Source organism: Lonchura striata, chromosome 7 (genome assembly GCF_046129695.1).
Source record: "Lonchura striata isolate bLonStr1 chromosome 7, bLonStr1.mat, whole genome shotgun sequence".
In the NCBI taxonomy this organism is placed as follows: Eukaryota; Metazoa; Chordata; class Aves; order Passeriformes; family Estrildidae; genus Lonchura; species Lonchura striata.
This window is the reverse complement of record NC_134609.1, coordinates 9908031-9924075: the sequence shown is the minus strand read 5'-3', so window position 1 is coordinate 9924075 and position 16045 is coordinate 9908031. Positions and strand designations below refer to the sequence as shown.

The following is a 16045-nucleotide window of genomic DNA, read 5'->3' as shown; positions in this document are numbered from 1 at the left end:
ACAGTAAAAGAATGGGAAAGCTCGGTGATGTATCCATAATACAGCTCTCACAAACTACAATCTCACTCCTGAGAACAATTTCACGGAGCACTTGACAAAACTACATCTGTGTATGGTTACATAGCAGAAAAGGGATTACTGAAAGGAGAAAGACAGCAATTGCCAATCAGAAATCCCATTTAGGCTCTGGAAGGCAAAGAAGTGCCCTATGGAGGCAGAAGTGGAAGCATCTCGCTAGAGTTAACCCAGGCCAAGACTCAACACTTCCTTACCCCACACAGCCAGGGAACAGCTCTGATCACGTCCTGTGCAGGACAGCAGAGCAGTGTTCACATCTGACAGGAATTCAAGTGAGCTCATGGCAGTTCAAATCTTGCAGCTCTGAGGGAAACTGCCATGTAAAGACCACAGGAGGAGGAGGATATCCAATTGGTTTTTAAAACTTCACTTGAATTATTTTGCAGCTGTAATTTAGTCACTCTGGCACAAAATATGTGGTACCACCCTGACAAATGAGTTCTAAATAATTGAACTGAAAATCAGAGCAGGTTTCAACAGATCACATTATAATTGCAGCTATTAACAACACATTTTTCAATACAACACAAGTCAGGTTATAAAAGTGTGAGAATTCATCTGAATGCTAGTAATATATTTTCAGCCAGAAGCTCTTCAAGGCCATAAAGTTCAGCCAACCCCAGATAAAAGTGATACACATTTGCCACCATGGGACCAACTCTGGCAGTTGCTGAGGACATGCAGTTTTCATCACCTTTCTAGAACTCAGCTCCATGTGTTTGGTTTCTTCAGCAATTGCACTTACTCATCTTTGCATCACAAACCTACTTGTTACTATAATGATACGAGCAATTGCTAGCACTCTTAAATCCTATTTTCACAGCAGAGGACAATTTTCTCTCTCTTACCTTAGGTTCTTTTGGCTGACTTTGCTGGAATTATCCTGTCAAAACGATGTAACTAACAGTTATTTTCATCACAAAACTTACAATCACATTTAAACCCCTTGCACGTATTTAGATTAAAAAAAACAAAGCAGCATGTTCAGCCTTTTATTTCTTACACCAGCCCAGAAGACAAGCTTGAAACCTAATACCTTAAGTTTATCACAGTGGGCTACAAATATAATCTCAACCTGTTTAAAAAAAATCTGATGACTCAGCTAACTGCTGAACTCAAATGGTAAGCATTTGTGAACCAAACAGATTTATCAAATGAAGGAATAAATATAATTTAAATTAATCACTGTTATTGCTAACAAGATTAGATTAATCTGCAGCAAAATGAGGTGCAAAAGTTGCAGAAAAAAGGGTCACTCACACTGAAGATCAAAGTCACCATCTTCAGAAAGCTGCTTTCAGAGGAAGGGTATAGGAAATATTGCATAAGGTATGTCATTAACATTTGCACTGAAAAAAAAATTTAAAATAATAAAAAAAAGCTATTGCAAATATAAGTATGATTTTATCAAGAAACAGATTTTTTTTCAAGCTGTTGCAAGAATTTAACATTTTGACAGACTTGTTTCTAATTCTGGAGATATTTGTGAATTAAGTTAAGAGTAAACTGCTTTCTTCTTTTGAAATTTTCATGTGTCTTCAGGAAGACAGTAAGGACATCAAGTCAAAAAAAAAAAGCCAAATTGGACACTTTGAAAGTGGGGTTTGGTGGGAAGGGAGTTGTTTTGTTTTGTGCATTAGGTTTGGGGGGCTGTTATTGTTTCAGGCTTGGTTGGTTTGTTTTTCTTAACTGGCAGCAGAAGCAGTGTAGCTCTTGGACACTCTATAGTGCGAGCCAGTGAAGGAAAAACCAGTATCTTCATTTATCTACAGAAATCAAGATATTATATCTTCGAAAGCTTACTCAGCCCTTAGTACTATTTTCTTCAATATGGCAGACACAGAAAACATTTCAGTGAACACACACATTCAGCATATAATGTACTGTTAATAAAACATATCAACAACAGATAATTCACCATAATATAAAGTGACTAGGCTATATAGTACTGAGATTTTTGAGATTTGATTCTTACAACAGTTATTATATCTCTTCCTTTTTTCCCTCCTACGTTTTTAGAATAAAGACTCATATTTTAAAAACCTCTGTGTACATCTGTGTTAAAAAAGTCACCTAGAAATTCACACTTTACACAGAAGGATAAAACCTCTTAATCTTTAACAGGTGCATTTTGTAGAGGAAAATTAATTAAAATTGCTTAATTGAATGAGATCTAAGGAAATCTGAAAAAACTTTAATACACCTCTTCTCACTGTTTTTCAAGTGAGTTAAGTAATAAGATTAAATATTTTTTAAAAAATTAAATAATCCAAAATATCTTCCACACTGGCCGTCTGCAAGATAACCGCAGAACTGAAAATGTTTTAAATTTCTTTAGTCATAGTATGCTTCCACAGTTGACCACAGTTTATCCACAGTTTGCCTCAAGAAAAGGATCTGTGTAGACAAACTGGTGAAGTTGTCTAAATATAAAGTTCCAGTCTCCATTGAAAATTATAGACACTGTAAAAAACAACTACTCTTACAAAAGCTTGTAAGGAATTGTTTGTTAAAACAGAGCTGAACAACCCCAGATGAAGCCAGTACTTTCACACTTAAGTAACAGGATCCCCTGTTCACCTGGTTTGTGGATTCATGCTCACATCATTTGTGTAGTGTTCACAAAAACATCTTTGTATTCAAAGAGAAATGACAAATTCAATAACTAAAAAGTTTACTATGTTATAGATGTTATAAAATGTTATAAAAAATGTACTTTTTCAGCCACTTTCTAAGCAAAATGACACAGCTCACATTGGAAAAAAAACCAATCAAATGAGTAAGAAGCTCTCACACTCACGAGGCACAGCAGCCTAAGAAAATTTACAGGAGGCCAAGCACCTTTTTTCTGCTGCTCAGCTTCTGTTGCAGTTCTGGAACCTTCACTAGATATTGCACAAGACTAAAGTCTGCTCTATTTGATATCTGTATTTTTCACAGTATTCTCTTTCGTTTCCAAGCCAGTGCATATTTTTCCAATGTCAGTCTATTTTAACTGAAGTTGTCTATGTGAAATGTAGGCACAGAATTGAAGCAATTACATGGAGCCTTAAACATAAGTCTAGAAAAGATTACAAGATTGTATTTTAACCACGAATACATCCATCAGAGACAGACCCAGGAGAGCTGCTCAAGACTGCTTAAGGCAATGTTTGCATTCACAACAAAGGATTAGGACATGGCCTCCAACTTTCAGGCACTGAAAAAGAAGCCTTGTCTGAGGCAGAGAGGTTGGCAGCTGTCACATAATTTTGGATCATGCAAACACTAGCCCTGCAATTCAGGTCAATGTGAACAGAAGGTAAAGGTTTGAAAACAAGTAGATGTTTTGTCAGCATATTAACAACAAATCATATCTATGGGCAGCAGTATCTTCAGCCATTTTATGTCCGTTTAGCTGCGGAAAAATAAAGTCCAAAGATTTTTATTTCTCTTTAACTCTACCTGCAGCCACACATGCTTAACTGTGACTTACAAGCGTAAGGGTGAAATTTTCAGACTTTTTGTTTTGAATGTTACTATTTCAAAACTCTTTTTACAATACTCACATAACTACATTCTTTGTTTAAACACCTGGACAGAAATACTCTTTCCAGAACAAGGGCTAAATCTATGTCTGGCATGTAATATTATAAAAGAAAATTGAATATCAGGAAACACCTGATCTGAGCTAAAAGCATCTCTTCCTAGTGTTCAGTCATTACTTCAGTTCTACTTTGCTGTGATCAGAAGATATGCAATGTATGGCTGTTACCTACCTGCCAGAACCTGCCTATTCTGATTTTATTCATCCCCTATTAGATGCTGTTACCATGGTGTGTTTTTTCAAGAGAAGGTAAGGTGCAAATCCTTATGACTAAAGGCTATTAGTAGTTATGCAGATTACAAGACTTGTCCATCCACAAACTGGGTTCAAGCTGAAGCTGACTATTTGGTATCTGAGAATAAAGAAACTGATAAAGCAGAAAGTCAGTACAAAATAATTACCTTCCCTAGGCTTTTGGGTAACTCAGTGAACAAAAGAGGCTGGACTGTCTGAAGGGTAAAAACTGAGAACATTCTACAATGTGCCTTTGAACTAATATTCTCACTTTTCTCCAGTGACACTCCCTTGTAAATATCACTGATAGACTCATTCTTCAGTTCAAGCCTCCACCCAAACAACTGCATTTCCATTTGAAATCCTTAACAACAATGGGCCAGAACACGAAAAATATTAACACAAACCAACATCTAACTTCTTGTGTCCTACAGGTTGTGAACATCTCTGGTATTTATACATCCAAGGAGAGGCAAGAACATAAACTTATTCTCAAGGTGGGTATTTGAAACTATCAGGTGCATGTGACAATTTTAGTCAGAAATCCAAACCTTATATGAGGACTTAACTAAACAGAGTTAAGAAGAGCTCTGTGCACCCGTTACACACAAGCGAAGTTACAGAAATTGACCTTTATTTAGTAATCAGTTTCTTTAACTTTTTTTTTTTGATACAAAGTGACATTTTCATTTAGTACAGAAAAATCCATGTCAGAACAGTACCTGTCTGTTTCAGTTTTACCACTGGAGTCTACTCTGATCTCAAACTTTAAAAAACAAACAAAACAAAAAATTGAGATAAACAAAAAACTTCTGTCCCTCACCATGAGAAGTACTTCAACTACTAAATCATCCATTCAGTTTCATATTTATTAACTTATATATACAGTATTATAATAGTATGGTATAATACTATATAAAATACTATATATATTTTAGATGTTTTTATAGTTCAGAATACTGTATATAGTGTATAACTATATAAATACTATAGAAAGTATTTTGAACTATAAAATAGCAACTGTAAAACAGAATTTAAATTTAGGACCAGATCTTTCTTTAAGAACTGTGCAAGAAGAATCCCTTTTTTTTAAATTATAAAAGCTGCAAACAGAAGCAAAATTATAGCCTGTAGTGTAAAACTAGAAACCCTACATAATGAAATGTTAGAAACAGTAACTGAGAAGCAGGTCTACTCAAATAATATTTTAAAAACAATTAAAATACAGTACCCAGAAAACATGGCACAAGAGACAGAAGAAACAGGTACAAAACCTGTGCTAGGAACACAGTCAGAAGTGCAAAAAACCAAAAAGGGAACCAATATAATAGAGTTTGGTACAACATGTAAATAAGTATTGCAACCAAAACTAAACGATCACTTATTTTTTGACAGTGAAAACACTAACAATTTAGTACCTTTCTAAAGGCTTTTAATCAAAGCCCTAAAACTGTGTCTGCTCTTAAATAAAAACAGTCTATGTGAATGCTACACACTGAAGTACAAAGCTTAAGAATTACCCTGCAAAATTGCACCAACATAAGCTTTCCATATTTACAGGATCTAAAAGTGACAGAACACAGCATGCTAGGCCTAGTTTATGACTCTACCCCACCTGTACTTAACCCAGGCCCAACAACCAAAAATTATTTTGTCAACACATGATAAACTTGGATTGCTTAGATACATTATGATGTTTAAATATTAGCTTCATGCATAAACCAAGACACAATATCTTTGACAGACAAGCATTGACAGGATACAAAAAGTGGTCTGCCCTGTGTAGGAGTGTACTTCCTCTTGAGCTTCCTCCCAAGACGTACCGATTCAATCCCACGTTATTACCTGGTTGTCAAGTCAACAGTGTGCTTAGAAATGGTCAAAACTGTAACTAAGAGTCACATTGCGCATACACTGCCTGCTCATTCTCCAAAATTGCACTCCAGTTTGGAGAGTAACCTCACTGAGTGAAAGGACACAGAATTAAAAAAAGAACAAAACAAAACAAAAAGACATTCAAGTAAACAGCAAGAACCAAATACTTTGAAAAGGTTTTTTGTAAACGTGTCATTCTACAGGGTTTTGCAGCATTGTTAAATTCGTTACTCATGGACAAGTACACACAGGTCACAACCCTTGTGACAGCCTGTCATGTGTACAGGCACGATGTAAGAGACAAGCTCAGTGAGGTGATGATCTACCCCTTCCCACATGCCTCGTCAGGTCCTTGTATGTTCAGTGTTATCATTCCCCTTCATGAAACAGAAATAACTTATGGATATCTTTATGAAGACAGAAATGAACTGAGTCCATTGGATAGAAAGTTAGTTGGTTATTTACATCTGGAAAGTAGTTTCACAGCAAAAGAAATCTACAGTGGGCCAGCTGGGATCCACAGGACCTTGTTTTGTTCTTGGTCGACAGTTGTCATAATCTGAGTGCAAATGCTTGAAAGGGCTCCTCCCTGGACAATGCCTGGAGAAGAAGAAACCCCACATACAAATGAGACTGGAACAGTCAAGAGTAATTACCAAGAACAGTCTTCTGCATTTATCTTCCAAGTGTTTATCAACAGATCAGAATTAAGCAACTCAACTCGGTATCTGACAGATGCATGTCTCTATTTTTAAAAAAATAAACAGAGCAAAGAGGTCAAGCATTCAATACACAATTTCTTCTGCTAGCTCCTAAAACAATCCAGGGAAGTCAAGGAACTGATGGCTATGATCAGCTAAGACAACTGTTTTGTAAGTGGCCTCCACTTACTATTTTCAGAGGCATCAGGTGGCAAAGTTTAAGTCTAAAGATGGTCAGAACCTGCTATAATAAACCTTCTCTGTTCAACATGTGGTGTTAAGAGTTTTATATTTACGGGGTAATATACATAGAGACTATAGCTGTAGCAACTAGACACTATTTACAAATATTAGAAGTAAATTATGAGCAGCTCACAGATCGCTAAGCTAAATAAAACAGCAGTGGTTACTACTCCAATTCTTATCATCAACTGCATTCAAGGAACAAAACACCAGCAAGCAACTCCCTGAAAATCAATTCACAAGACAAATGACCACCTTTTATTCTACCCTTGCTAAACATAAAAGGTAAAATGCCACAACTGCCACGAGAAGAGAACATATTGTCTTCAATACTTAAAAACAGAGGAACTTCATGACTTGAGAAATATGTCAGCCAGCAAAGCCTCTGGCTACAGCTATTACTAATGCTGAAAAAGTATGGAAAGTCTTACACAGCTTAAGGCATTATTTTTCTTTTTGGAAAGAGAAAATATGATATCACAAATATAGACTATTTGGCTCTGCAATATATATCACAGTTAATGATGTCAGGTGACTTGGGATACAGAACACAGCAACTGAAAAGGTCTATGAAAAGTGACAAATGGCAGGCAAGAAATGATTCAGATTACACACTGTGTTCACAACTTGGTAGAGGAAACAAAGCCAACTTGAAAGTCATTAGTCAAAAATTGAAGTCCATAAAGTAGTTAAAGAGCACTTAGCAGTTAAAGACAGAGCGTGACCTACAGCTCCATGACTAAACTAACAGGTACAACATACTTCATACTTAGATCTATCTACATGCTATCTACAGGCTTATTTCATGTACAGTATTATAACTTCAACAAGCTTCAATGTCAATGCAATTTGAACACCAACCCTCTCTACCAGCACCTGGAAGTGTTGATGACAGCTGGAGTCTGCTGCACGCTGGCAACAACAGAAGGCACATATGAGAAGATACACGTAAGACTCTCGAACTGAGTGGCCCTTCCACTATCAGGGTCAAACTAAAATGCCACAAAATGACTAAACAAGAAGCAGAAGATAACATGTGCTGATGTAATTTGGCCGTGTGCATGTCAGGTTCTCTGTAGGTTTAGTATACATCATGTAAAAAACATTTGTATGGCTATTACATAATATTTTGTTGAGAACACATGACTTATCTCTGGATGCACTGAGGGAGCTCCAAACTTAACACACCTTTTTGTCTCTCTGCACTTGGCAGTTATGCCTCAAAATATTTCTGTAAGAATCCCATTGTTCAGGGGATGAAAAGTTAGGTTTTGGCTAGTTAGGGTGCTTGTTCTTCTATTTAAATGTTGTTGTCATGAACATCAATACATTCAAAAGAGGGGGGATAAAATTCTAGGTATGTGGAACCCCATGGAAATATACTCTGAAATGAACAGAGACTATCTCCAAACAATTTTTTTTCTCTAGTAACAATACTACAATTGATTTCATAATTTTATGAAGTTAAAAAGGCTTCTAAAGTTGAACTTAATTATTCCAAATTACAATGCATGCTCAAGAAACCTTGGACAATTTTTTTTACATGTTGAAACATTTAAAGCATGTCTCACAAATCAAGATCACACAGAATTACAGAAGGGTTGAGGCTGGAATGGACCTTTGGCAATCATCATTTGTCAGTTTAAATTACCAGGGGCTTCTGTTGTTTTGATTTTTACAATTTAGAAAACCCTTCTAGTCCTTACATGGTATAAAACTGACCACACTATGTCAAATCATCAAGTCTTGACCATACTTTCTATACCTGGCTAGTAATAAAACCTTTTCAGAACCTCTTTATATCATAAGATTATAATATTCAGAACAAAGAAGATTCCTATCTTGATATTTTCTCTCCTGGTAAAATAATATAACAGAACATGAGTTTGTCAAAAGGGAAGGCAGAATGAAAAAAACAAAGTGCTCATTGAAAGGACATTAATCTTTTGGATTAAAATGCAAATGGATTAAATTACCACTGTGTTCCCACTGAAAGTTTGATTAAATACTAACCTGTAAAGTACTTGCTATACTCCTGTTCTATTTTTTGAGCTGTCTCAAATTGTTCTTTGGAATGCTTTTGTGTAACTTTGTCCCTCAGGAAGATTGGGTCTTTTTGCTCTCTGGAAAAAAAAAAAAAAACACAAACAAAAGAGAAAAATAAAAGAAACATCTTGTATAAGAATAAATTTTTAATGGACTTGAAAAGAGTGCCTCTAGTTGGGTGAATACAAAAAGCTAATTCACATGCAAGCAGACTTCTAGGCCCAGAGTGCCATCTACTGTGTTTCAGCAGTATCAGCAGAGTCATCAGGATCATTTCAGTGCTAACGAATTTATTTGCTCTCAGACCAAGATGGTATTGCTTTAAAGTTTCAGAGCCTGGAAGGCAGTAGATGAAGAAAGAATATAATTTTTTCCGGTTCATATGAATTGGATCATTATCTGATACACATACCAGTACTCTTTACAGAAGCTGGGCACAAGTATCACTCCTCTAAGGGCTTGTGAATTATCAAGCATCAAGCAGATACAGTACGTCCATGTTATCATATCTATGACACATTTTTGAGAGGCCTCTTTTTCTATTATACAAGCTCTTTAAAATAAAATATGGATAAAAACCCAGAGAAATACAAATGCCAAAATAATTATTTAAAAATATAATTACTAAACTAACCTATCATTGCTGTGGTGCATTTCAGAGAATGCCAATAGAGCTTGTGCTATATTGAAAAGGATATGTTTGGACAAACTTTTAGTGCATACAACAGGCAGACAAAATGTGCCACTGCAACTCATACTGATGACTGCCAGAAATCCTTGCTTGACTAGTTTGACCATTGTCCCTTTCCAAAAAAATGAAACAGCTATAGTGGTCACCATTTCACTTCCAAAGGGGGTCAAGACATGCCAGTTCCATTTACCATTTAAGCACACAATACTACAGTGGTAATGAAATACACATCATTGCTCTATGTCCTGTTTCTACTTTAAAGTAGTGATACTTATCTTCTTTATTAAATAGATAGTAGTCAAATTTACCTACAGATCAAGAATATAAGAAGTCTTCAACTTTAGAAACAAAGATAGCACAAGTATAAGATCTCTTAGCAATATTCATGTTGGAAGATTATTTCCCTTCTTGCCAAATCAATCTATCAAAATATGTGAAGGCTTTTTCAAACATCAGGGGAGAGACTGGCATTTGCACGTCCTGTGCTCTCTTCCTGGCTATATTCAAATAGGAATGTCACAATTCGTGAAAGAACACAGCCTGAGAAGACCACAGTATATGCACTGTGTGGCAAATGGGGACTTCCCTTGCTTCATTTACTGGAGAACGGAGGTGGGAAAGCTGAGGCTATGAATCAATTGGCACTGCATCCATACCCTTGGCCCTTCTAAGAAGACGAAGCAACAGCTCTTGGTCATGGCCAACATGTCAGTGGATCCATCCGTATCAGTCTTAAAATGTACCACAAAGGTTAGCAGGAAAGATTCTCCTAATGGACATTCAGTTTGGTCTCCATGGATTTCTTTGAAAGATTCACTTAATTGTCATGCAATCCAAATAAAGCTAAGACCATATACCTCACAGTGGGTTTTATAAGGACTATTTTCCCTGTTTTACAAAATCACAGAATGCTCTGAGTTGGAAGGGACCCAGAAGGATCACTGAGCCCAGCTCTTCCGTGAACAGCCCATACAGGGATAGAACCCACAACCTTGGTGTTATTAGCACCAGGCTCTGACCAACTGAGCCAAGCTCAGTGGCTGTCCTAAGAGATATGACTAGATGAAATAAACAATAAAGGTAAATTTAGATTACTTTAAGGTAGAATAAACATCCCTGAACTATACCCCTCACAGACTTACTTGATTTGTTTAGCATTTTTGTAGCGAATAAAAATTACAATAGGGTAGATATGAACACTGTGGAGCCGTTCGATGGCATGAGGAGCGATGTCAAGCAGACAATGACAATCCTAAGATCAAATGTAAATGCAAAACACTCATTCAGTTAAAGAGCACAAGCACACATGCAAATCCCCCATTTCTTCCCCTACTTAAATCATAGCAACCCAACAAAGTTCTGCCATACATATAGCATTTTGGGACTACTGCACTATTTGTACCCAAAGCATTTATAACAAAAGACGAAAACCTGCAAGAAATTGCATTCATAGTACCAAAAGCATGCATTGATAGAAATAAAAGTATTTGAAGAATTTATGGAATGAAAACTCAGATTGAAATATATGCATTACACTTTTTCAAAGTTTAAATATTCCTATTAATTTTCTATTTCAGAAATCATGAGCAAACACAAGTGTTAATAGGACTTTCCATGTGGTTTGATTGAAAACTGTAAGCAATTAACACACTTCAGTTAACATCTGTCTCCAGGATTATGATGATGTTTACATTCTATATGACTACATTACATGGAATAGGTAAAAAAATTAAATCCTTTTTTGGAGGGGATAAAGGATGGAAGTTAAGAAAATTATTTCTAACTTTATTTAGTAATACTGTAAAAGAATACAAACATTTCTCGTTTCTATAAAGGTGAGCACATTTTAAATAGTCACATGCAAAAGTAAGGCAAGTTTTATTTTATTTAGCAGCAGTTCTCAGAATGTCTTAAAGGATGATGCTGCTAACATAATTTCCACCCCCCAACATAAGTGTGCAAATTGTACAAGAACTACAGCAGTAAAATTGACTCACTTTTTCTGTTATCTCTTTTATTGAAGCTACAGTTGTCACATCAAAATGTCCACTCCTCCGTTTGTAATCGATGAACAGACAATCCTTCACACCTCGCTCAATGGCTTGCTGGGAAGCTTTCATAACCTCTGTTCATAGAAGAGATCCCCTTTCATTACTATTCCTTAGGCACAGAACAAGGCTAAGAAGACAGTGTCTGGAAATTCAGATTCTTGAGGCGTTACCCATCTTTGTGTTGTCATTTTGTCAATTTATACAGATGTTACTACCATGTATACTAAGCATGAATAAATTAGCTATATTGGCACACTTACCAAGAGGACATCTGCAAAATTTTCCAGGGGATTCTTTGACCAGCATGTCTTTCACAGCATCAAGTAAAGGTCCTAGAATAAGGACAGGCCTAGGGGAGGTACAATCCACTTTCTGGACACGCTGATAAGCCAAACTTGCAGAATCTACACACACAGAACACATTTATTTGTAAAAGGATACATTTCCAGGCATTTCTCAAACAAGCAGAAGCATCCTTAGAGGAATTATGATAAGACCTCCTCTTCAAGGGAGGGCAAAGGGCCCTTGCCAAATACAAAATATGCTCAGTCATTATTGACATTTTCCCACTTAACAGCTGAAACTAGATATTTTTCTAATTGAACCTATTGCTCAAGTAAAAAAATTGAACTCCTACCTTCTCCAATCTTCCCTAAAATTGTAAACAATACACAATATTTGAGATCTCTGGCCTGATTTGTTGAGCTCTTATTGTAACCAACATGATTTTTCTAAAGGAGTGAAGAAATAAAAGTTAAGATTTTGAGTAGTGCACAGGATTTCTGTCTAGGCTAGACCTGGACCAAAATTAAATAGCTGAAAGGAAGATCAAAACCATGGATCCAAAAGAATCGCCCTCTCCAAATGAAATAGTAATGCTAATAGGTCCAGGAAGAAATTACAAAAATATTTTAAAACACACTGGCTTGTAATTTAATATATTTTAAAAATTCTTATTAGAGATAATGATCACCATTTGTATTCAGAGCAATTAGAAAGTAACATTATTGTTTTGCTGTGCTACACCTGATTAAAAATTAAAGAGAAGTAAAGCCAAAGCCCTCCCAAGTATAACAAAGGCACTTGCCATCCAAGAAAGGAATCGAGTCTGTACTGATTGTATCTAGAGCCAATAAATCTTTTCCATCTTTGGAACCACTTCGCTTATGTTTATGCTTTCTTCTGAAGAATGACCTCCTTGCTGCTGCTGACAATGTCTTAGTTGAACTGTTTTCATCTTTAGCCTCGGACATGCTGTGTCTCCTGTAGAATTCCTGATCCATCCTAGAATAAAATGGACAAAATGGCTGGTATTTAGTGTTATATTTTTAATACTCTTGGCAGTATCACAGCTGGTGATGCTGCGCCTGATGCACCCCAGGATATTGTCATTTCTAGTTTACTATTTAGCAGTATTAAAACCAACTTGATACAGCAGTATATTTAATTCAATTTATATTAAAATATGCCATCCTTAAAATGACATATCTAAGAATTAGCATCTGCCAGAAAGAACAGAAGCAAACAAGTCTTTTATACCACATCTCACTAGTCAGACTTGAAAAGACAAATACTTTTTAAAGATGAATCCTGTAACTGAGGTCACTTACATATATTTACTGGGAATCTGCCCTCTTTCCAGCTTCTGAGCATTCTCATCTAGCTGCCAAGCCATCCAACAACCAAAATTTCCCTGTGGTAGAGTGTCATCCACATATAAAATATCATCTTTCTTAAAGCTTAAATCCTGCTCCATCTCTGCCACACGGTCATAAAGTGTTCTGAAAAGAAAGATAAACAGGCTCTGCAACTGGTCTCCATCAACTCAAGGGAAAAAACCCCACCTTTTCTGAAAAAAGTTAACAGATTAGTGGCATTCTCTACATCTCAAGAGCACAAGAGGGGAAAGTGAAGACTTCTATACTAGACTGTGTACTTGCTGTCAGGGAATAGCTGGATAAATCAGTAAATTTCAAATTTAAGAAAACATGGCAAAATTTATGTTCTCTCTCTCTGTATGGCCAGCATATTATCCTAACAGCCTTAAGCTGTCATTACCAGTCATGCCAAATACCTGATGTAGAATCCATCTCCAGGAAGCTCTTTTATCTTATTAAACTCTTCTATTCTGTATTGAGTCTTTATTTTGATGTTTTCTCCAGGCTTCAGCATTTCAAGATAAGCTTCCTCAGCTGTTTTATTTCGCATGTCAATGGACCCATACTGCAAAACACAAAAATAAATATTTAGATGTGAAATTGTATTTGAACAAGCAACAGAAGTAGGTGAGCGTGTAAAACATGCAAAGTGAATTTGTTTTTGTCACTTGAAGATTCTATATATGTCTTGTCACTTGAAACTCAAGTGCAGTTTGCACCTTAAGATGTCTAGTGGGAGACTGAGACATTACAGTGGAAAAAAAAAACTCAAGTGCAAGCAGCAGACAGGTACTGTGAGAGAGCACTTCTTGAAAAAGTTTACCAAGTGTAAGCTGAGAATCAGAAAATTCACTGAAAAAAATTGTGTCAGTGGTTACTTGTATCTGAAAAGCTCACAAAGATGGGTTTATCATCTTAAGTCTTGACAAGTAGATAAATATTCTCATTTAAGATACAGAAAGCAGAGTCAAAGACACAGTACATGGCTTTCCCTAAACTCTCATTAGAATTTCATAGTGGCAAGATCAATATTGTTCTCTGTTTTCCAGGGTCTTTCATATCCTTGCCTTCCTCCTACATACAGCAATTGGATTCAATCTTCTCATTTAGATGAAGGGAGCAGGTGTTAGTAATTACAGGTAGACATATGTGAGTTCATCCAACTTCAAAGTATCTTGCGATATCAACAGTGATAGTTCTCCAGGTTCACATCATCCAGCTACTCATGTGCTGCAGCCAAAATGCAAGTTGGCTTTCTGACCATTCTTATCTGGGCTTTGTGGCAGGAACTCAGCACTCACAGAACATTCCACACTGTGGGACAGCACAGCACTTGGCACCTCCCTCTCTACACCACCCCAGCCATTAGTCAGCACACTGCAGACATTTCTGAAGTGCTTACCTCAAGTATCATGTCACCCAAGACTAGTCCATCAGGTCCTTTTGCTGGGCTGTCATCGTCTACATCTGAGACAAATATTCCATACAGGTTTCCACCACATATCTGGATCCCAAGATCAACTTGGGATTTTTTAACAACAACAATTCTAGGTTCAGGGGTCCTTTTGTTTGTGTCCACAGGGCCCCTTTTGACAGAAAGAAATAACACATATACTAGAACTGAAAAACTTGCCATGCATAAAATCAACTTGCCATCTGAAGAATATATATTTATATAAATATTTTTCAGAATAGGTCACCTACAGACAGAGTCTTAAATGACAAATCACCTTTTCATCTAAACCAATCATGCAGAAAACTTTCTTCACACCTTGCAGATCTCATGTTTCAGAAGCAGTCTGAAAACATGTACACTTCTATCCTGGGGTCCACTTAGCTAATCTGCTGACTTATTTCAACCAGACATAGCATTCACAGAAGTACACTTCCTTATTTAATACCCTGACCATTTATTTTCCTTTAAGATAAAAGCTTCACTCTCTACCTTAAGGAATTGCGGGGACTTGTAGTTGGAGTGGTTTGTTTGGATGGGGGTGTCATTGTCCCTTCGTCCTGCTCGCTCACAGTGTCGATTACGGAATGATTGTCAGGCGTTGCAGCTCCGCTGCCTTGAGGGGTGGAATGATTGCTCACAGGTTCCAAGCGAGAACTACAACAGGGGAAAAAACCACAACAAAAGACTGGTGGGTTAATGCCAAATATTTTGCACTTAAAAGTTTTAATTTGGCTGTAAGTCAGTTTTAGAGTAAGGGAGATAAAATCCAAACCCTATAATTCAAATGGGCATGCCAAAAAACATATGTTCAGTGTAACTCTATAGGAAAGGCAAAGCTCTGTTTTGAAGTGTGATCGTGCATCAAAATAGGATGGGTAATTTCACCAGGTCATATGCCTTCTCTAATTAATATTGGAAATTTCAATTTTGGGAAAAAAAAAAAAAGTAAAAAAATATTTGAAGTATTAAAATTTCATAATCCTAGGAAGAAGTCATCTTGGATTTTATTTTAGTATACTTAGGGATTATGCCCAAACAGAAGAGAAAATATATTTAGATGCATCAAGCATTCTTCTTTTGACAAACATGTGTTCATACATTATTTTCCAAAGCAATCACACTTATTAGCACATATGTGCTCACGTTTGCAAACATATTAAGCATATAGAAATTAGCTACTATCTAAACAATTGTGTGTACAGGGGAGCTGTCATTTTCCAGGTCTAACCAGCCTTACCTTGACCGTGAGTGATTGCCAAGCTGATACATGTGTGGGTTATACTGAGCCAGAATAGTGATGGTGTCACACTGCTGCCCAATGATTAGTCGAGCCTGTTGCTCTGTAGCATTTCTCAAATTTATTCCATTAAACTATGGAAAAATTGCACAAACCAGAATGTCAGCTTTTCAAATGGAAACCAGCAAG

General features: G+C 36.5%; 1 protein-coding gene and 1 long non-coding RNA gene across 6 annotated transcripts in view; one reads left to right on the top strand and one right to left on the bottom strand.

The window, feature by feature from the left end:
• LOC110468629 (uncharacterized) overlaps nucleotides 1-11578 on the top strand; it is a 69197-nt gene extending 57619 nt beyond the window's left edge. The window contains exons 4-5 of the long non-coding RNA XR_002465123.2: nucleotides 4333-4395; nucleotides 11478-11578. This is a non-coding gene — a long non-coding RNA (uncharacterized LOC110468629). The remainder of the gene's footprint in view (nucleotides 1-4332; nucleotides 4396-11477) is intronic.
• The window catches only part of DLG5 (discs large MAGUK scaffold protein 5), a 96378-nt gene continuing 84848 nt past the window's right edge, over nucleotides 4516-16045 (bottom strand). For all 5 annotated transcript variants that reach the window (XM_021526692.3, XM_021526694.2, XM_021526693.2 and 2 more), the window contains 11 exons: nucleotides 15857-15990; nucleotides 15109-15273; nucleotides 14566-14749; nucleotides 13580-13728; nucleotides 13116-13286; nucleotides 12593-12789; nucleotides 11766-11909; nucleotides 11452-11579; nucleotides 10597-10706; nucleotides 8731-8840; nucleotides 4516-6373 (listed from right to left, as the gene is read on the bottom strand). In XM_021526692.3, the coding sequence (XP_021382367.2) occupies nucleotides 6270-6373; nucleotides 8731-8840; nucleotides 10597-10706; nucleotides 11452-11579; nucleotides 11766-11909; nucleotides 12593-12789; nucleotides 13116-13286; nucleotides 13580-13728; nucleotides 14566-14749; nucleotides 15109-15273; nucleotides 15857-15990 (1596 nt within the window). In that variant the 3' untranslated portion in view covers nucleotides 4516-6269. The remainder of the gene's footprint in view (nucleotides 6374-8730; nucleotides 8841-10596; nucleotides 10707-11451; nucleotides 11580-11765; nucleotides 11910-12592; nucleotides 12790-13115; nucleotides 13287-13579; nucleotides 13729-14565; nucleotides 14750-15108; nucleotides 15274-15856; nucleotides 15991-16045) is intronic.